The 21,986-nt window shown below is 41.4% G+C and overlaps 3 protein-coding genes across 6 annotated transcripts; all 3 read right to left on the bottom strand.

Moving 5' to 3' along the window:
• Window positions 1-653: 653 nt before the first annotated feature.
• LOC122874902 (transmembrane emp24 domain-containing protein 6-like) lies at window positions 654-2,995 on the bottom strand. The gene is made up of 4 exons (XM_044193407.1): window positions 2,718-2,995; window positions 1,842-1,968; window positions 1,593-1,747; window positions 654-1,309 (listed from the first exon to the last, which is right to left on the bottom strand). The coding sequence occupies exons 1-4, from the start codon at window positions 2,913-2,915 to the stop codon at window positions 1,088-1,090; spliced, it is 702 nt and encodes a 233-aa protein (XP_044049342.1). The 5' UTR covers window positions 2,916-2,995; the 3' UTR covers window positions 654-1,087.
• Window positions 2,996-5,654: 2,659 nt separating this feature from the next.
• LOC122874925 (transmembrane emp24 domain-containing protein 6-like) lies at window positions 5,655-11,179 on the bottom strand. Its single transcript, XM_044193469.1, has 4 exons — window positions 10,449-11,179; window positions 9,254-9,380; window positions 8,044-8,219; window positions 5,655-6,050 (listed from the first exon to the last, which is right to left on the bottom strand). The coding sequence occupies exons 1-4, from the start codon at window positions 10,899-10,901 to the stop codon at window positions 5,817-5,819; spliced, it is 990 nt and encodes a 329-aa protein (XP_044049404.1). The 5' UTR covers window positions 10,902-11,179; the 3' UTR covers window positions 5,655-5,816.
• A 360-nt stretch (window positions 11,180-11,539) lies between these two features.
• LOC122875463 (palmitoyltransferase ZDHHC7-like) lies at window positions 11,540-20,933 on the bottom strand. 4 transcript variants are annotated; one of them, XM_044194615.1, is made up of 8 exons: window positions 20,783-20,933; window positions 19,862-19,943; window positions 18,285-18,585; window positions 18,027-18,151; window positions 16,733-16,829; window positions 15,723-15,804; window positions 15,374-15,504; window positions 11,540-13,116 (listed from the first exon to the last, which is right to left on the bottom strand). In XM_044194615.1, exons 3-8 carry the CDS (start codon window positions 18,582-18,584, stop codon window positions 12,937-12,939), a joined length of 915 nt encoding a protein of 304 aa, XP_044050550.1. In that variant the 5' UTR covers window position 18,585; window positions 19,862-19,943; window positions 20,783-20,933; the 3' UTR covers window positions 11,540-12,936. The 4 variants fall into 4 exon arrangements, with proteins under 4 accessions (XP_044050550.1, XP_044050548.1, XP_044050549.1 ...); XM_044194613.1 differs by having other exon boundaries at window positions 15,723-15,858; XM_044194614.1 differs by having other exon boundaries at window positions 18,285-18,590.
• Window positions 20,934-21,986: the final 1,053 nt, after the last annotated feature.

A 21,986-nucleotide genomic window follows, 5' to 3' on the forward strand; every position in this document is an offset into this window, starting at 1 on the left:
GTTGCAGACTGTCATCACAAGAAAAACAAAAGCGTCTTTTCAGCAAATGCCCCCAAACGACATATGACCCTTAAGACATCCTCATTCGAGGCAAAGCCCTCTGACTGCATCTGGACACTGTTTTCAGAATCAAGACGTTTGGCTCCCATCCGGAAGTCATTCTCAAATTTTATGACCCTTGTCTTTCCAGATGACTACGACTGAAACCTTTTCTACGATTATGACCCTCTTTTTATGGGGTCTTACTCTCCTGATGGCTTCAATTTTTTCTGTTGTCATATTGGTTCCCAAATAGTCCTATACATTGGTGTTAGCATGTTTCCATCTATCAGATTAGCTAAAACATTTTTGACATTTTCACACAAAAGTCAAATTTCACACTGAGCTGATTTAAAAAAAAAAAAAAATAGTACAAAGAACAAGCATCTCTTCACGCGGAAAAAACTCGAGGACGTCACTCTGGCCGGGATTAAAATCACTGACCAGTGCAGGTAGCAGTGCAAGTCTTGCCCAGCATGCACTGGGCAAGACTTTCCAACGCTGGTGCAAAACAGTGGCTAAAAAGAAATGCACACTCTTTCATTCTTAGAGGCTGAAACAAAAACTGATAACCTGCAGATGAGCAAACAGGAGTATCAAGAGATATCACTAAATGTGGAGTAGAGAAGTTTATTTTATGAGTGGCATCATAAGACATTATTTAATCAGCTTCGACATATCTGACAGATAACTGGAAACAATAAGTTTGAAGAACAGCTTAAAGCACGATTTAAAGAACACCCAGCTCAACCAGTGTTTTGGATATTTTTTTAAAGACATTGATTTGTTATTTATGTTTCTAAATACCCAATTGGTACCACCTTTCACTAATTATTAAGGAGAAGATTAACTGTTGGTTTATAGACACAAGAAAGAATGTTTATTAACCAAATGTCTCTTTATCAATTAAGTATTTTAGTTGCTAGCTTCAGATATTGTGCAGGATCTTTATCTTTTCCAAAAATGTATCAATAAAAATCTGATATGACAAAGTAGAGATCATGATGGGGGTTAAAGCAACGCTTTAGATGTGTTGATTGTTCTGCTCTCAGCATCGCGGCCTGCTGGAGTCTGTGTGGAAGAGTCTTTTGAGGACGAGGAGCTGCAGATATCCAGACAGGAAGATGACGAAGCTTTGGGTCGCCGACCACCAGGTGACGTAGTTGAGGTTGGACAGGAGGAGGTAGTGATCTTTCCCTTTCCTCATGCGGGCAAAGTTGTAATGACGCCACATGTGGAAGATCTGATTCTGGAGCTTCTGTACACTCTCCTAAACCAGACATGGTACATTGCAAAGTTTTATGTTATTTGTATGTAACTGTATGTCATAGTATGTTGTAGGCTATAGATGATAGGTGCAATATACTGTATGTTAAAAGTAATGAAGTACCTTCAGATAGTCTAACTCTTACAACATTACAGCCTCTCGCACAACACCTGTCTATCACCCCCATCACTTTCAGTAACACCACTCATTCCACATCTCTCTATGCAGATGACATTTTGCTGTTTTTGATAAGGCAGCTGTCCTTAAAGTTCCTCGTATTAAATACCTCAATACTGGCCAAAGTGCTGTTGAGGACTTTCTCTCCCTCCTCAATCTCTCTCTCTGACTCCTCAAAGCCTTCGTAGATGACGCCAAAGTTCAGAAAGACCCTGATGCCTCCGAACTGGTTGTTGTGGTTCCCAAGACACATCCGGTAAAAACCTGTCGGGAGGAAACTGCAGTTACCTCAGAGACGATATTTAATTCTTGGCTATATAATGGACTCGGGAGACTCAAGTGTTTCTGATGACCCTACCTGTCACCTCAGTCTGGAAGTTCAATTGACCGACAGCCTCGTTCTTCGAAGCCATGAGAACGCCCTGTGGTGAGTTGACTGTCACAAACAGCCGATGATTATTGGCCATCCCTGTTACCCACTGTACCTGTGGTCACATAAACACATTAAATACTTCAAACACATCAAGACACTCAACTTACTTAAATCATTTACCCGTACTTACATATAATAATACAGACAAAACTATAATGAATTGGTCGCTTCAGTCCAAGTGTAAATGATGCAAGTACATTTCATATATTTTAGTGTTTAAATGACAAATCCACATAAAAATGTAATTAAACACCAAGTTATTTGGTTCTGTTGGTCTGTTAACAGTCTTCTTTTTTATTTTGTACTGATTTGATTTTATTCTATATCTTCATAATTTCTCAAAAGCTTACATGGTTTCATTGAAAACTCTTGGTCTTACAGACTGACAACAACTCCAGATAAACTTAAAGCCAGCTTTCAGGAACTAAAAAAAAAACAGGCTTTTGTCAAATTATCAGCAATCAAATCAAGTTAACTCTCTCTTGAAATCTCAACATACATACTCTAAGCACATATCTGCATTTCTGCATCAGTATGGGAAAGCTGTTGCACAGACTAATGCTATAGTAACACTGACAACGATCACATGTTTAGAAGTCAAACTGGATCACCTTGAAAGTTAGTGTGATAAGCCTGAGGACGAACGTCACAAAGGTTACAGAAACATACCCTACTGTGCATTCATCTCACGACAGTACGTCAAATAACAAACAATAACAATCTCTGTCCTGGTTTACAGCCGAGCAGCTGAGTTCTGTACAGTCTGCAGACGAAATCCAATCCAAGTCCAAACATTCTCACCATGTACGTCAGGTAGAAGCTTCCACTCTGGTGGGCAAAGTGCCAGAAACACTCCATCCCTACAGCAGGAACCTCGATGGCAAAATCATATTTGTCTGATCCCCTGAACAAACCTGCGTCCGCCTCGAGGAAAGGTTCAGACTTTCTGGCCCAGACGCACTGAGAGCTCAACACTACGAGCAGAGTGCTGAACAGCATGACTGCAGTTTGAGTTCACCGTGGAGGCGGACATGAAGGAGCCCGCTGCTTTCTTCTGTTGATTCTTAGATATCAACTGGAAAAGAATTATTAACCACATCTACAAACTCTCAGTCACAATGTCGTACGCTTGATAACATATCAATGTGTCTCAACAGGTTTCATGAAGCTCACTGAGTGCATTCATCCTGTTTTGCTTTACCTGCATTCACTTTTAAAGGAATAGTTTCGACATTTTGGGGAACGGGCTGATTATCTTTCTGGTGGAGAATTAGCCGAGACGATCGATACCACTCCTGTAGCTTTATGGTAAATATGAAGACAGTTAGCTTAGCATAAAGACTGGAAACCAGTGGTGGAAGAAGTATTCAGAGCCTTTACTTAAGTACCAATACAACAATGTAAAAATACTTTATTATTAAGTAAAGGTCTTGCATTTAAAATCCTACTAAAGTAAAAGTACAAAAGTTCTATCAGCAAAATGTTCTTAAAGTATCAAAGTTAAAAGTACTGCCTCTGCAGAAAATTGGCCCTTGATTGGCATGTTGTCATATATTACATGATGGATTGTTAATACTGATGCATCAATGTGTAACTTTGTACAGTTAGCTAGTTTAGTCCAGTGGTTCCCAACCTGGGGGTCGGACCCCTCCAAAGGGTCCCCAGATAAATCTGAGGGGTCGTGAGATGATTAACGGGAGAGGAAAGAAGGAAAAACATAGTTCTGGTACAAAACTGTGTAATGTTTGGGATGTTTTCTATGAGTTTAGCTGTTTTCTGAAGTATTTGATATTTTTACCTCTTTGGGCCTCAATCAGTTATTTAAATGAAACCGTGAGAAGTTTAGATCGTAAATGTCTCTTTAGTGGAACTGCTAACAACTCATAGGCATCTGAAACATGACAAGGGCCCCCGAACAGACACTGCTTTTTGTGGAATGGTTCAAATGCCAAAAATGTTGGGGACCACTGATTAAATCTTTACAAACAATTCATTATATTTTATAAGCTCATCATGTGCATTTTATGTACAATCTTAATCTGAAAAGTAACTACGAACTATAGCTGCAAAATACACGTAGTGCAGTAAAAACTACAACCCTTGTCCTCACACGTCACAGAAATATTTCAAACACTTTTTACGGTGCGTTTCCCTTGTTTTAAGGAAAATAAGAGTTGTATTTTGTGTTGAGAAAGTAATCGGGGAAATTATGCTAATGACAAGCTTGGGAGCTGTGGGGATGGAAGTGGAATGGGGGGCACGATGCTGGGGAGAGGTATAGGGGATTTAGGGCTAGTGGAAACTGTCTCCTTCCTGAAACAGTTTCATGCACTTTGTGCAGCATGTTCCCCTGGCCGATCAGTAGAGCCCCAGACAGGAGCACCTCGCGGAACTTGTCTTCATGGCTGCTGGACTTCAGGAAGCTCATAACAGCTTTAGCTTTGGAGTATTTCATCATCAGCAGGGGCCAGAGTGATGCAGAGTTCCCTCAGAGCATTCTCCACAGTGGCAGATATTTGGCCCGGCCCCCTTTGTTTGATGGTGAGAACCAGTTCCTCCAGGGCTTTGACTCTCTGGCCGACTCGTTGGCAGCGCTCCTTGTTGGCCTTCATATTCTCAGCCATCTTGCAGATGGTCGAGCTCATGGACTGGATATCACGTATCATGGATAAAATACATTTTATTTCATCCATGATTAGCTGTAGAGACAGAGAGGACACAGAATGGTGCCACAGTAAAGCGAACTTAACCAGACTGAACTGAACTCAGCTGAATTCAACTGAAACGAACAAAACCGCACAAATTGTTACTGACCTGATCTGAAGTTAATTAGCGAATTAAAAATGAACTAAGTCTGGTGAACTGAAGTGTGACAGCGACTCTGTCGGTGCTCCTGCTGCTGGCTTGTGTTTTTTTCTTTGCAGGTTGCCGGCAGGTAGAGAGGGGCGGAGCCATCTAACCTGATGTGCACCTGGGCAGGCTGGGTTATTAAGGCTGACTGTGTTTTAAATTTCTCTTCTTTACCTCTTTATTTGTGTATGGGATAGTATTTTTATGCCAGCTACCACGTTATGTGATTTTATTCTGTTTATGTTAAGTTATTGTACAGCACTTTGGTCAACTTTGGTTGGTTTTATTTAATTTAAATTCTGGTGGAGATCCCAAAGTTTCCAAAGATACCAAATACGGCAGGCTGAACTTAAAGGAAATGTGTCTTTGCTTTGAATATTTCACTCCGTATTAACATATATATTCAGTAAAGACCTGCACAACATAATACAGAATATATTTGATACTGTGACAGTGTGGAAGGGGATGATTTTAACAATCTTAAAGGTATTTAAGGGGAGGAAAAAGGGAAATCTGTATGTTGAGGGGGAGATCTGTTGTTCAGCACCACTCACACTTGAGGCATCCAGTCTATCTCGTCTGTCTAGTCTTTATACTGAAAGCACGATCTGATGCTATATGATCAGGACATCATATAGCATCCACACCACTTTCTTGGAAGGAGAGGAGGGGCGGAGTTTACTTGAAATCTTTCCAACTTCCCAAAAGTGACTATCAGGCAGTACTGCCCACATTCCACACAGGTGAGGTTGGCAGCAAAACAGGTGGGGATTCAACTTGGAGCGTTTTTCAACATGTTTCTTTCCACCAATGACAACTCGTTTTCTTCAGTGTCGGCTGTCCACTACACCTGCTGCTCTGAGGAAAACATCACAAACTGTCCACATGATCATCTAACAGTAAAGTTTATTTATACTGTGTAAAGAAATACAAGTACACAAATACAATACCAGAAAGAAAAATGGCCGGCACGGCCTTGTAGTATCATCTGTGGCTGCACAGGTTTTGATGTTTTTTACACAGATGGTACCATGACAGTAAACGAGCCTGTCAGCAGCGGGGCTTCTCGTCCTCGGCGGAGGTCTTGGTGATGAAGAGTCTTTTGAGGAAGAGGAGCTGCAGGTAGCCGGACGTGACGATGAGGAGGCTGAGGGCCGTCGACCACCAGGTGATGTACCGCGAGTTGGACAGCAGCAGGAAGTAGTCGGCGCTCTTCCTCATGCGGCCGAAGCTGTAGTAGCGAAACATGTGGAAGACGTAGTTCTCCACTTTGTGACTCGCATCCTGCAACAGCAGAACACAGACAAACACTACAAGTATTACTGCTCCTGTCATTATCATTACAAATACTACTGATACTACTGCCATGACTACTATACTGCCAGTATTACTACTGCTACTTACTACACTCGCTACCCTATTAGCCTACTTCATCTGCTATGACAGCTACTAATACTGTTATTTCTATTTATAATAATAATATTATTAAAACTTTATTTATAGAGCACTTATCAAAACAAAGTACAAAGCGCTTCACAACAAGAGAAATAAAACACCACAGTGAATGATGAAATATAAAGCAATAAAATAAACAGTTCAGGTAAGATCAGGATCTGCTTTCTGATAAAAATGTGTTTTGAGACGAGACTTAAACGAAGACTCTGACTCAGACAGCCTGATGTCTTCAGGCAGGTTGATCCAGAGCCTCGGGGCCCTGATGGCCAAAGCTCTGTCCCCCTTAGTTTCCATCCTGGACTCAGGAACAGACAGGAGACCCCTGCCCGAAGATCTCAGACTACGTGAAGGTTCATAAGGGATTACAAGGTCTAAAATATAATCTGGAGCCATGAAGAGCCTTAAAAGTAATCAACAAGATCTTAAAGTCAGTCCTGAAACCAACAGGGAGCCGATGTAAAGAGGCTGAACCAGGTGTGATGCGGTCGCACCTCTGGGTCCTGGTTTACAGCCGAGCAGCTGAGTCCTGTACAGTCTGCAGGCGTGTCAGAGTTTTTTGATTAAGACGAGTGAACAGGCTGTTACAGTAATCGAGGCGTGAGGAGATAAAAGCATGTACAACAGTTTCTGCGTCACTAAGATTTAAAATAGATCGGATTTTTGCAAAGTTTCTGAGGTGATTAAAACACGATTGGACAAACTTAGTGATATGTTGCTCAAAACATAAACTGCTATCAAACAGAACACCGAGATTTCTTGCAACAGGCTCGATATGTTGTGACAGGTAGCCAGTATTTATATTACAGCCACCATTACAACTAGTCCCATCACTACTACACTCTACCACTGCTGTAGTACTAACTAGTACTCCTACTACTATCAAATGATTAATGCCACTACTGCCATTACTGTACCACTTTTACTACTACTTTAAAAACCTTTGCTACTAACATTACAGTTACAGTTAATACTAATAACTACTATTACAATTAGTACTACCTTTACTACTACAGCTATTACTAGCATTGCAACATACTGTATGACTACTATTAATGTTAATACTACTGTACTTAATTTAATGTACTACTACTACTAGAACCACTACTACTACCAGTACTACTGTTAGAACTTCTACCACAACCATTACACCATCACCATCAACACCAACTAGCAGTACAACTTGTACTACATCTATTACAACGATTAGTACTACCATTACCAGTACAGCCATTGGTAGCTACTACCATTGCAACATACCGGTATGACTACTATTACAGTTACTACTGTGATTGTCACTACTGCCACAACTCTTGCATCATCAGTAAGTATCAACAATAAAAAATAATGAATTACTACAACTTCAACACCGCCATTACTATTAGCTACTAACCGCTACTACTACTACTCTTATAACTACTGCTAAACTATTCCATCATCAAGAATATGAACTACTACTACAACCCTGAAAATATTTGCTAATACTGTTACAGCTATTACTATTAGCTACTGCCAGTACTATTGCAACAACCGCCATTACTACTGAAGCTACTGTCATTACTGAAGCAGTAACTACTGTTAATACTGCCAACTACAGCACAGCAACACATTATTACTATTACTACCACTACTACTGGTACTATTACAGTTGCTACTACAAATACTACTATGTGTAGTACTAACTAAATAAAAGGGATCCTATGAAAACCACGTGTACACCAGCTTTTTCTTTAAATGATGCAGCCTCTCTTACATATTGTTCTACCTATACTACTACTGTTATACCAATGTGTGAGTGTGTGTGTGTGTGTGTGTGTGTGTGCACCTCTATGACGCTCAGTGTGTCGTTCAGGTCTTTCCTGACTTCCTCTTTCTTCTTCTTCTCTTCCTCCTTGCGCTTGGCGGGGTCTTGGAAGCTGTCGTAGTAAACGCCGAAGCTGAGGAAGACCTGCATGGTGCCGAAGCGGTTGTGGAAGTTGCTGAAACACATCTGATAGAAACCTGGACGGACGCACAGCAGGTGAGAAAGACTAAACACACAGAACATAATGATATCATAGAGATGACACTGATTGATCTGCGTGGATTCTTTCCCAAAGGTCAGACTGGAGAGCGAAGATTCATTTTGTGGCTTTTTTTTGATCATTTTTTTGCTTAATAAAAAGGAGCAGTGGTGGAAGAAGTACTCTGATCTTATACTTAAGTAAAAGTAGCAGTACCATAGTGTAGAAAGTCCTCCATTCAAAATTCCAAAAGTAAAAGTACACAAGTGTTAGCATCAAAATATACATAAAGTACAAAAAGTAAATTATTATCATTATGCAGAATGGCCCATTTCAGAATAATGTATATTACTGGATTATAATTATTGATGCATTGATGTGTTCATCACTTTAATGTTGCAGCCGGTGAAGGTGGAGCTACTTTTAATTACTTTATATACTGCTATAGAGTATCTTGTGAATTTCAGCAAGGGATCAATAAAGTCTTCATCCATAATAATGCATCATTTATTTGTTGATTATATTTTGTATTACATTTGTATCTGAAATGTGGAGCAGAAGCATAAAGTAGCAGAAAATGGAAATACTCAAGTAAAGTACCTCAAAATTGTATTTTAGTACAGCACTTGAGTACTTACGTACTTAGTTACTTTCTCACTCACTCACTGATCTCATTATCAGTTCAGGGTGAATTAAAACAGCACAAACGTTTTGCACAGTTTCAAAAAATGCCAAAAGTTTTGTGAGTGTGGGACATTTCTTCTCATTCATCTTACAAATCTTTCTTCTTCTTCTTTTTTTTTTTACCTCATTAAGCTGCTTTCAAATCACTTTTTAAGTTTTCCCAACATGCGGTGCTTTGTTGGTGTTTTTGTGTGGTTTTATATATATATTATATATTATTCCTGACCCTTGTTCAACAATTAAGGAGCCAGTGCAGCTTCATTCACATGAGGTGAAAAAATAAAACTAAAGCAGTTTGTGTCTGACAGACAGACAGACAGACAGACGGACAGACGGACAGACAGCTACCCGTTTCCTCTGCCTCAAAGTTGACCTGACCCTTCGCGTCATCAACAGTCGACACTAACAGACCGCTGGGAGTGTTGACGCTGACGGACAGGTGTCTGTCATGGCCGACTCCCGTCACCCACTGGACCTACAGACAGACAGACGGACAGAAATCAGACAGAGTTAAATACGACACATAGCTGCAGACATTTGGATACTGCAGGATTCAAGTGTCGACAGGGTTTGATCTGACGACAAACTGCAGTTCTGTGAATTTGAAGTGAAATTTCAAAATATCATAAAAAGCTGAGGAAAAGTTGGTGTGTCGATAAAAAATAATGCGATATAATGCAAAAACAGACTTACTGAATAAACGATGACGTAGTTGAAGCATGTGACTTAAACGTCACTCGAGCTTCCACATCAAATACTACTATACTCTATATAAAAATACCTTACAGTATATGAGAATATATATGAAACACTATATAAAAATACCTTACTACAGTATATGAGAATATATATGAAATACTACTTATAAAATACTATGTATAAAAATAACTTACTACAGTTTGTGACTGTTTAAAATACTACTATAAAATACTAATATGCTATATATATATATAAAAATAACTTACTACACTAAATGTGAATATATATATATAATACTATAAACAAAAATAACTTACTACAGTATATGATAAATGGTAAATGGACTGTACCTTTCTAATCTTCCAACTAAATGCTCTTCAATTGGAATATATATAAAATATATTTATATAAAATACATACACATATGGGAATATGTATAAAATACTACTATACTACATATAAAAATAACTTACTATATATGAATATATATAAAATACTACATATGAAAATACTATAATGCTAAATTTGAAAATAAATTAGTCTTTGTGTGAACTTAAAGGGCCTGAAAACTAATTTTCTCAATCCGCTTCTTAGTGCGCGTATTTAAGTTTTCCATGAAGACTAACTTTTCTGCCAAAGTTCGAGCAGTTTGGGTTACTTCCTTCGAGAGATTTTCTGCATGTTTTGTTTTGTCTGTGCTCTCCTCGATGACTTAAAGCGGGAAAACGATTTGTGTTACGAAAGTTTTGAAACCGCGTTTTCAGGGGCTTTAAAAGTAAAAGTTAAGGTTATAAATCGAATCAGGTTGAGGGAAACGTGTTGAGGCCTCTGCGGTGAATCTTACCATGAAGCTCAGGTAGAATCTCTCTCCACGGTGGGCGAAGTGCCAGAAACACTCCATCCCTGCAGCAGGAAGCACCACAGAGAAGTCGTACTGGTCGGCGCCCCAGATCAGCTCCTGGTCCGTCATGTTGGGGTGGAGGTTTGTCAGGGGCCCGCCGCGACCCGGACCCCAAAGCACAAAGGCAAGAAATAAGCAGGGAATCCTAAACAACATGTCTGAACAAACGGAGACCTCTTCTCTGAATGAAAGGTGTAGGTCGAGTCTGTGTGGCAGTGTGGAGAGATCAGAGATCATTAACTCCATCAGTGGGAAAAGTGAGCTGCCTTCACAGATGGAGTCACTGTGATAGAGAGAAATAACTGCTCGCCCTGCAGAGGGACTGAACGAGGGAACCACACGGGACCAAATCATTTCACAATGATGAAGAAGCAAGAAAAATAACTTCCCAAACATCTTAACTGCACAATTCTGATTTAGCTTGACCAGCAATCAGCAGTTACAGTTTGGATTTAGGTTGAGAAATGTTTTGCATCTGAACAAGAAGCTGTTGGGAGTTTTGATGCTGAAAATCAGGTTAATCTTGGTCTTGGTGGGGCTCGGGTTCAGTCTAGACACCGGAGGGACTTCACAAAATGGAAACAAGAGGCTACAGCTAGCAAGCAGCTCTAAGAGACTGTGCTTAGACAAAGTGGTGCTTTGAGCTAAATGCTAACAGTAAACATCAGCATGCTAACATGTTCACAATGACAATGCTAACATGCTGACGTTTAGCAGGTATAATGTTTATATGTTCACCACCTCAATTTAGCCTGTTAGCATGCTAACATTTGGAAATTAGCACTAAACACAGAGTGCAGCTGAGGCCGATGGGAGTATCATCAGCTCTGCAGGTATTTGGTCAGAAACCAAAGCGTCGGACACGTTAACATGTCGACCTGATGGTGGCGCTAGATGGAAAGTCAGAGGATCAGCAGAGTTATTATAGTTCATCCTGAGGGGAGCATGAACGACGAAGCACATTTAAAGGCAAACCTTCCAATAGTTGTTGAGACATTTCACTGAAAACTACAAATGTTAGCAAAACTTGACACTCGGGGTGACGTTCTGTTTATTCTTATGTGACATTTCTGAGTGAAACAGAGTACACAGAGCAGAACAGGTTGTCTTATAAAGCCTTTTGGGGGCTCAGGTGTCATTCATCAGGCTGAACCAAGACATTTACGACACGTCGGTGCAGTTAAGAAGGTGAATCGGACGAAGAACACTCACACGAACAAGCGAAGGAGAGGTTTAGGAGAACAGAAGAAAGTTCTTCCATAACGCCCAATGAGTCGGGTATCATGTGGAAACACAACAGCCAAAGTGAAAAACCAATGCGACCTTTTTAAAGGAAATTAAAGTTTGATTCAAAGAGAAATTTGGGATTGAAAACATCCGAGTGTTCGATTTATTGATGAGGGCTTTGAAGCAACCATTATATTTCTTGTAAGGAAGGAAAACGAACTGTGTTTTGATTTTTTTTTTTTTTTTTAAGCATGCTTTTAATTTCATAACATGATTTCTTAAAAAGTTTCCCTGTGGAGTTTTTCCACGCTCGGCTGTGACGCGATCCACGTTCCTGCAAATGGCGTCACGGTATTCCACTGACCTACAGGTGGCGGTGATGCGCCAAGAAACACAGCAATGTGCCAACAAAAGGCAGAGAAGAAGAAGACTGCACGCTAACAAACATGGATCCAAACAATACAGGATTTAAAATACTTACAGTAATCCGCTTTGCAAACGTTTTACGAGGAAGGAAATGCATTCAACACTTTGAGGATAGACACAATGCACTTTGGTGAGAAACACTGAATGTAAACATTTTGTTTGTTTACTAGAAAAATCCACAGGACAACTTAAAACAGACTATGTCATTTAAAATCACCAGAAAGGAAGAAATCATTATAATACTTGTATAATATTTCATTTCGTTGAGACTTTACAGCTTTATGTTGACGCACACAGTGCAGATCAACCTCCACATACACAAAAAACATTAGTTACAGCAGTGGTTCCCAAACATCTGAGAGAACAAATTCTATGATTATTGGTCAAATAATAACTTCTGTGGTCAGTTAGTGTTCTAAGAAGATCCAGCATCTTAATGAGCACATTTTTTAAAAAAAGCATTCAGACTCCCACGTCTGAGTCTGACTGATTCACGTGGAAGAAACTCCACACGTCCAGCGGCATCATCTTCCAGCCTTTCTGATTGGGTTAGACCTGTAGTTAGTCCCAGTAGAGATGATGCGCCTCCACCCAACAGGAAGGTAACAGGTGAAGCGTTAGAGATGGAGACCAGGCATCTTGCTTCGGGGCACTGCAGCAGAGTCTGAGCCTGGTTTCTCTGGCTCAGAAACCGCCTCTGCAGGTTCTTCACCACCATGAGACGCCGCTGTGCTTTGATTTGATTCACTCCACCGGGCAGCGTTTGAGCGACAGCCGGTCAGACGGAGAACTCCGCCCCGCCCTTCCAGGTGCGCCTGGGGAGGAGGGTCGGCAGTTTGAGTCCAGCGAAGGGGCTGATCCACAGCAGCGACGGCTGACCTCCAAACACCGACCTCAGCCCCGCCCAGCGAGTCTGACGCTCCCACGTCGGCTTCTCGTTCTTCAGACGCTCGATCTCCTGCCACACAGATACACGAGCCAGTAACACACACACATACACACGAGCCAGTAACACACACATACACACGAGCCAGTAACACACACAGACACACAACCCGGTAACACACACACAGACACACAACCCAGTAACACACACACACAGATACACAACCCAGTAACACACACACATACACACGAGCCAGTAACACACACAGATACACAACCCAGTAACACACACATACACACGAGCCAGTAACACACACAGATACACAACCCAGTAACACACACATACACACGAGCCAGTAACACACACACACACATACACAACCCAGTACCACACACACAGATACACAACCCAGTACCACACACACAGATACACACGAGCCAGTAACACACACACACACACACGAGCCAGTAACACACACAGACACACGAGCCAGTAACACACACATACACACGAGCCAGTAACACACACATACACACGAGCCAGTAACACACACATACACACGAGCCAGTAACACACACACATACACACGAGCCAGTAACACACACACATACACGAGCCAGTAACACACACACATACACACGAGCCAGTAACACACACAGACACACAACCCAGTAACACACACACACAGATACACAACCCAGTAACACACACACATACACACGAGCCAGTAACACACACAGATACACAACCCAGTAACACACACATACACACGAGCCAGTAACACACACACATACACACGAGCCAGTAACACACACAGACACACAACCCAGTAACACACACACACAGATACACAACCCAGTAACACACACACATACACACGAGCCAGTAACACACACAGATACACAACCCAGTAACACACACACATACACACGAGCCAGTAACACACACAGATACACACGAGCCAGTAACACACACAGATACACAACCCAGTAACACACACAGATACACAACCCAGTAACACACACAGATACACAACCCAGTAACACACACACAGTTACACAACCCAGTAACACACACAGATACACGAGCCAGTAACACACACAGATACACACGAGCCAGTAACACACACAGATACACAACCCAGTAACACACACAGATACACACGAGCAAGTAACACACACAGATACACACGAGCAAGTAACACACACAGATACACAACCCAGTAACACACACACACAGATACACAACCCAGTAACACACACACAGATACACAACCCAGTAACGCACACACAGATACACAACCCAGTAACACACACAGACACACAACCCAGTAACACACACACACACACAACCCAGTAACACACACACACACATACACAACCCAGTAACACACACACACACATACACAACCCAGTAACACACACACAGATACACAACCCAGTAACACACAGACACACAACTTCGTTACAGAGACACACACACAGACACACAACCCAGTAACACACACAGATACACACGAGCCAGTAACACACACAGATACACAACCTCGTTACAGACACACACACACACACACACACACAGACACACAACCCAGTAACACACACAGACACACAACCTCGTTACACACACACACACACACACACACACACACAGACACACAACCCAGTAACACACACACACAGATACACAACCCAGTAACACACACAGATACACAACCTCGTTACAGAGACACACAACCCAGTAACACACACAGGCACACAACCCAGTAACACACAGACACAGACACACAACCTCGTACACACACACACACACACAGACACACAACCCAGTAACACACACACACAGACACACAACCCAGTAACACACACACAGATACACAACCCAGTAACACACATAGATACACAACCTCGTTACAGAGACACACAACCCAGTAACACACACACACACACACAGACACACAACCCAGTAACACACACAGATACACAACCTCGTACACACACACACACACACACACACACAGACACACAACCCAGTAACACACACACACAGACACACAACCCAGTAACACACACACAGATACACAACCCAGTAACACACACAGATACACAACCTCGTTACAGAGACACACAACCCAGTAACACACAGACACACAACCAAGTTACACACAGACAAAGTTACACACACAGGGACACACACCTTCACTACACACAGGTACACACACCTTCACTACACACAGGTAAATAGTGTCACCTTACTGACAGACTGCGAGCAGAGAAAAACTACGATTCATAATCCAGCAGAATAACAGAACGCGAGTTTACGTCCTCACCGTCTCATCGTTGCAGATGGAGTGGAGCTGAGTGCTGAACATAATAGCTGTGAAGGTGAGGAAGAGGAGGGCCTCCATGCAGAGGAAGATCATGAGCATCATCGTCACCGGAGGGGAGAAATCACTGCACTCTGGACACAGAAACACAACACAGTAACAATACAGCGAACTACAGCTAGCTTTTCTACGAACCCTGCAAGAATAACTTCAGATCAGGAATCTGACACATGATGCCAGCATTTTTTGATACTTGGTACAAGCAGCCGTACATAAGACAAAGATAAAGGATGATAAAAGAAAATAAAGTGTAAAAGTTTAAATCAGCGGGCCGGCAGTTTTTAGGATTCACCTCTCCACTGGACTCTGATGCAGGTGATGAACTGGTATCCGCTGAGAGCCAGAGCGTGACTGGAGATCATAGCGATGTACATCTGTGGACAGAAGAAAACGTACCAGACCTCTTCACTCTGTCGGTGTTTTAACATCTAACGGGATTGAAAATGATCAGTTTCAGCCGAGATGAGTAAAATATGTGCACAAATACACGCAGGAGGCATGGGGAACACATAAAAGGTTTGGATTGGCAGCTGCTCTGGATTGCAACGTGTTTCAAGCTTGATGCTGCCTGAGGGGAAACCCGATTTCTCACCTTTCTGTATTTGACGGCTCCCCTCCCATTTTTCTTTGTAATTTTATCCTTTTGTGAGTGTAAGGGTCGTTTAGCATGTTTTCTGTCACTAACAAATGTTCCTTGTGCGATGCTGTTGTGTGGCCACGTAAACTGAAATGATGGTGGTCTGGAGAAACTAAAACAGAGCAGCTGGTTAGAAAAAGCAACACTATGAGCGTGCTGGTGGGTCAGCAGTCTAAAAAACCCACTCGAAGCTGCATCTATAACGTGAAACATTTGCACCAAATTCTGTTTATGTGAATGAAATCGGCAAAATCAGTTAATTAGTAACTCGTGGCGCAACGTCACTCTGAGCTCTAAACACTTTTCTAACTATTAATAAAAATGCTACATAAGCACTGAACACAGTCTACTCTATTCACACACAGATTTGTCACCATTGTTGCTTCCTCATTCAGCAGAGAAACGCTGACTGGTTTCCAGACAGGATTGAACATAAAAAAAAAAAAGAAGAAGAAAAATATGGGAGTCATTTAACGAGGCAACAAAATAACCCCACAAACCCTCCCGTCTCTCAAATTTACATCCTCTACTAATTCTCTTCACTTCTAAACGAAACCATCTCCAGTTTTCCTAAATTTATAGCTTTTCTTTGGTTGTCCTGTGTGGAAGTCACTCTGAATAAGAAAATTAGAGAAGTAAGTGGACGCGACAGTAAATTAACTTACAGTGAAGAGGACGAAGAAGCGCTGGTTTTTCTCCCCGACACAGTTGTTGACCCAGGGACAGTGGTGGTCCATCTTGCGGATGCAGCGCTTACAGATACTGAAGAAGAAGAAGAAGAAGAAGAAGAAGAAGAAGGGAACATGGAAGTATTACTTCCTCACTAGACTAACTTAGAATCTCTTAACATTTTCAAAACAATCACCTCAGCTGCCTTGTGATCTTTAACAGAGCTACAGATGACGACAAAGAAAAACATGTTGGCACCGTTGTCTCTGCCTCACAGCAGAGAATATTTTAAGTCATTTCCGTTGTTGGTGGTTATTCTCTTGCAGTAAAACAACATTTTTATAAAAATCAGAAAAGCATCAATGCTCATTCTTGATCTTTGATGCATAATTTTTAAGCCAACATGTACAAGAAGTCCAAAAAAAAAAAAACAACTTTGGATGAAAACATAAAAGCTGTTGAGCTCAAACATCAACGGATCCATCTCCTTGACAACTCCACCCGGTGATGAGGAAAGCTACAGAAAAAGCTAGTAAGCGGACCCTGAGTTAGGATTGTTTTGTCAAACTTCACAGAAGGAATTTATTTTATCTACAAAATGTAAACGATGGAATTTCTTCATGAACAGGACAAACGCTTGCTTGTGTCTTTTCTTCAAAGTAGAAGATAAACTAACAGGAAAGACACGATAGTAATATATATAGATTTGAAAGCTTCACTTAATCGATCAAATGAGTATGTGTGATGTGAAAGGGGCTTCTCATAGTGCTGAACCCACAGAGAAATATCACGAACTCTGTGGCTCTTTAGAGCCTTTTAGCCTCTTTTAGCTCCTAGTTTTGGAATTACGGGAAATGTGCTGTTTTGGGTTCAGTGTCAGTGTTTCCAGCAGCAGCTGTTTTTGTCAAACAAGCTCAGATAAACCCCACTGTACTCCACCTGCCCAGCACCAAACAGCAGACAGGAAAAGTTAGAGACTAGCTGGTGAAGGAAGTGGAGCATTTAGCAGGTAAAAAGCCAGATATTTTTCTCACGAGTTGGTGGAAACCAGACCAGAGCCAAGAGGAGTCATCAAGTGGACAAAAGCACCACTCCAATGGGATGATAACGATGCTCTGACTCTGTTGGATGTCTAAATAGGTAATTTTATGCCCTAACACCTTTATAAGGCGATAACGTGTCAGATGTTGTGGTTTCAGTGTGTTCTGCTGCACATAAGTGGCCAAAAATCAATCAATGCAGCTTGAAGCAGAGCAGAGTTAATGTTGAAACTCCCTCCAGGTGTATTACCTGCAGTGATGAGCCCTCTCCGGTTTGATGCTGCAGCATTTTGGACATTTGTAGATGACCTCGCCCGGCTTCAGCTGCAGACTGTCCATGTACTTTTTAGTGGCGTTTCCTTTAGGAACGGCTCCCTGAGGAGAGGAGCGAGGAAACACGGACAAGTTAGAAATCGTGTGGCTTAGTTGCAACTTACAGTTTCTATTTTTCCCCATTAAACCCAAAATCAGCCGGCTGGTCTTCCCCTAAAACCCTCAGTTTCCTCACCGGGTCGGTCAGCATGGTGCGGAGGTGGGAGGCCAGCGCCAGCACAGCCAGGCTGTTGAAGACCACCCCGTTGACCACCGCGTACCAGAAGCTCCTGGAGGGCAGCAGCATGACGAAGGTGACCACAAAGTCAGCGAAGAAGACCAGGAACCAGGTGATGAAGGCACACACCATGCCACAGCAGTCCTGGATGAACCAGAGTCGCTTAGCCTCGCTGCGAGAACTCCTCTCCACCACCTCCTCCCCGTCCAGCAGGGGGCGCTGCTGCTCCACATCTCTCAGCCTGTGGCCTGAGGACATCCTGCCCTGATGGAGGGAACGGAGGAGGAAAGGCAGGTAAGTGAGTTTTTACTGATGTATGTTTTCAAAGATATTTATAACTTTGGATTTCAGCTGCCAAAAACCAATATTTCGTCAGCAACCGGTTTTGTTAGAGGTGATTCTTGAACTTGCCCACTGCAGTTCAACTGACACTGATATTATTATTTAGAGAAGCTGCTTATAAATAATTTAATTAAGTTCCTTTCAAAATGTTATACTTGGCTGGATGTAACAGGCTCTGAAAGAGTGCATGTAGGTTTTGTTATGTATGAAGTGACAATTTAATCTAAAAACTCTGACACGCCTGCAGACTGTACAAAACTCAGCTGCTCGGCTGTTAACCAGGATCAAGAAGTACGACCACATCATACCTGGTTCAGCCTCTTTACATCGGCTCCCTGTTGGTTTCAGGATTGACTTTAAGATCTTGTTGATTACTTTTAAGGCTCTTCATGGCCCCAGATTATATTTTAGACCTTGTAATCCCTTATGAACCTTCACGTAGTTTCAGATCTTCGGGCAGGGGTCTCCTGTCTGTTCCTGAGTCCAGGATGGAAACTAAGGGGGACAGAGCTTTGGCCATCAGGGCCCCGAGGCTCTGGAACAACCTGCCTGAAGACATCAGGCTGTCTGAGTCAGAGTCTTCGTTTAAGTCTCGTCTCAAAACACATTTTTATCAGAAAGCAGATCCTGATTTTACCTGAACTGGCTGTTTATTTTATTGCTTTTATGTATTTCATGTGTTTTATTTCTTTATATTTCGTCATTCACTGTGTTATTTTATTTCTCTTGTTGTGAAGCACTTTGTACTTTGTTTTGATAAGTGCTCTATAAATAAAGTTTTATTATTATTATTATTACGCTTAAAAAGCCACCAAGGGGCCGCTACTCTGTAGAGTTTAGTTATGATGCATGCTTCCAAGAAAATGCCCAGTTTGTCCACCGACAAAAGTCAAGATTTATCACAGTTCAATACAGTGAACGAATTATGTAGCATAGTCCATTGTTATAGTTCCCCTCTCACTTAAAATAAACCAAAATGTTCCACAGGAAGTACAAAATCATAAATATGAGCACAAACGAGCAAAGAAATACTTCATATATTGTCAAAGAATACTAAACATGTGATAAAAAGTCTGCAAGTATCAGAAGAAAATCACGCACTGCATCGCGACACCCCAGTGAAGGCACGTCTTAGTGAAGTGCAGCTTGAATCAGTGAAGATGAAGTTAAGAGTCAGGATGATGGATACTTACTTGAAAGTGCTTCTGTTTTACAGCATTATCACCTCCACCTGCTCCATGAAGTCACACGCTGTTTTGCCTCTGGGTCACATCCCTGTAGACAGCAGAGATCAAAGCAGTCAAACCACGATGGGTGAAGATAGAAGTAGATAAGCTTTTTTTTTTTTTTTTTTTACTGTGAAAGTTAAAAACGCTCCTTTTTTGACTTACAAACTGGGACAAGATAGATATTGAAGCTAGCAACTGGCTAAAGAAAATGCTAGTAGTTACTCTAACGTTACACCAGCTGGACTGACTTTGATACTAACTAGCGTTATTTCTAGTTATGACAGTACAGGGTTACCAGCTACACAGCTAACGTTACCGCTTCTATTGTGGGGTTGTGTCAAAAATACACCATACCGCGACAATATTTAACCTAGCGTAAACCGTTAGCATAACAAACCTAACAGCTACCTAACCAACATTTAGCTGTATGTTAACCACTTTTAGCTACGGGTAAATGGTCTGAGTTCAGTAAAGTAGGTAACGTTATGGTTACAAACGGGGGCGTTAAAACACCAAAAGTACAGTAGCGTGACTACATATAGTCATAGATATACACACGTAGCTAGCTAACTACATAACAGTTATGCTAACGTTAGCTAACAGCTTAACTAGCTAGCTGTCATGTCTTTAGCTACGAATTCTTGTTTTTAGACATTCCGCACCTGGCAGGTAACCCCGTAACTTAATTAATTTTCTGGTTGATGATTATTTCCACCGGAATAACATTAAACATGATGTGGGTTAAGTTAAACAGCAACATCTTCATGAGACGGGAACACAGGTTTAGCATTTTCCAACGCTAAAATATAGATACTCAGCTCCGGGAGTTGTGTTGTTATACCAATTGTTTTATTTAATTTTATTATTATAACCAGCATGACTCACCTTTTCAAAACAAACCACAAATTAGTTTCTGGACAGATGTTTTATCATATGCATTAATCTGATATATTGGCCCCGTTCGGGAGCGTCTCATCCGCTGTGTGGGAGACGATCCCGGAAGTTCCCGCAGGGAAGCAGCTGCTCTCTGACGGAAGCGGGTCGATACCACGCTTTTGATTTTTCAAAATAATGGTCTTTTTTTTTAAGAAAGAAGAAGAAGAAGAAGAAGAAAAAAAGCTCATTACATTTAAAGGCATATCACATGACACTTAATAAGACATTTATTACAAAAGCAAATGTGAGTACAATTAAATAAAAATGTTTGTGCTAATAAGTGTAAAAAAATAGTACAGCATTTTACAGAAATACTGATTAAATAATAAAATGAATATGAATAAATAAAATTAAAATACCAACAACATAAAACGTTTGCAATTTCTTAAAGATGTTTTTTAACCTTCTTAAACAGGCCATGATTTTAGCATCTTGCTGTATTTTTATCGACAGGTGAAAAGTAGCACCACACCACGCTACGTTTCCCTTCTGCCATTCTCTCACAAGTTTGACGTGGAAGTGTGCGGCTGCTTGACAACTGCTTTTCGTTCAGTTTTCTCAATGCTTCATCTGCATGTATGTGATTCAGATGTTTTCTTTTGATACTATGTTTGCTGACAGTTTGAAATAAAGATTTTAAAAAACTGTGCGTGGCTGGGCCGTCGTTGCCATGTGACACGGGCCAGCTAAATATCTCAGGGCTGCTTATTGGCGCAAACATTATACAAAAGTACAGAAAACATTTGTATTTATACAATTTTATTATCGATATTTTTTTTTAAAGGAACCAATACCAAATGAGTAGTTCGAAGTATCGGTCCCGTAGTATCGATCCGCCCATCCCTAGTGGGGCGGTTAACCAGGCAAATCAACCAGTTAGTCTTCCTAGTCATCCTTGAAGTCTTTTCTCTTGTAAAACCGAAAACTAATTTAAGCATAAATCTCACCTTTGTGTCACTTGTACACGTTTGTTTGAGTGTGTAAGACTCATTGTTGCCCCTTGTGGTTGTTGGTGGAAGAAAACGCCCACCACCAGCCGTCCAGTGGCTGCTCGGCGCTCTCCGGGCACAGGGGGCAGTAATGAGCCCGTTACGGCTTAGCGAATCACAATGCGGCGAAGACGCCGACCGCACAAAACTTACTTGGACAAGCG

The sequence above is a fragment of the Siniperca chuatsi genome, linkage group LG4, assembly GCF_020085105.1.
Source record: "Siniperca chuatsi isolate FFG_IHB_CAS linkage group LG4, ASM2008510v1, whole genome shotgun sequence".
Classification (NCBI taxonomy): domain Eukaryota; kingdom Metazoa; phylum Chordata; class Actinopteri; order Centrarchiformes; family Sinipercidae; genus Siniperca; species Siniperca chuatsi.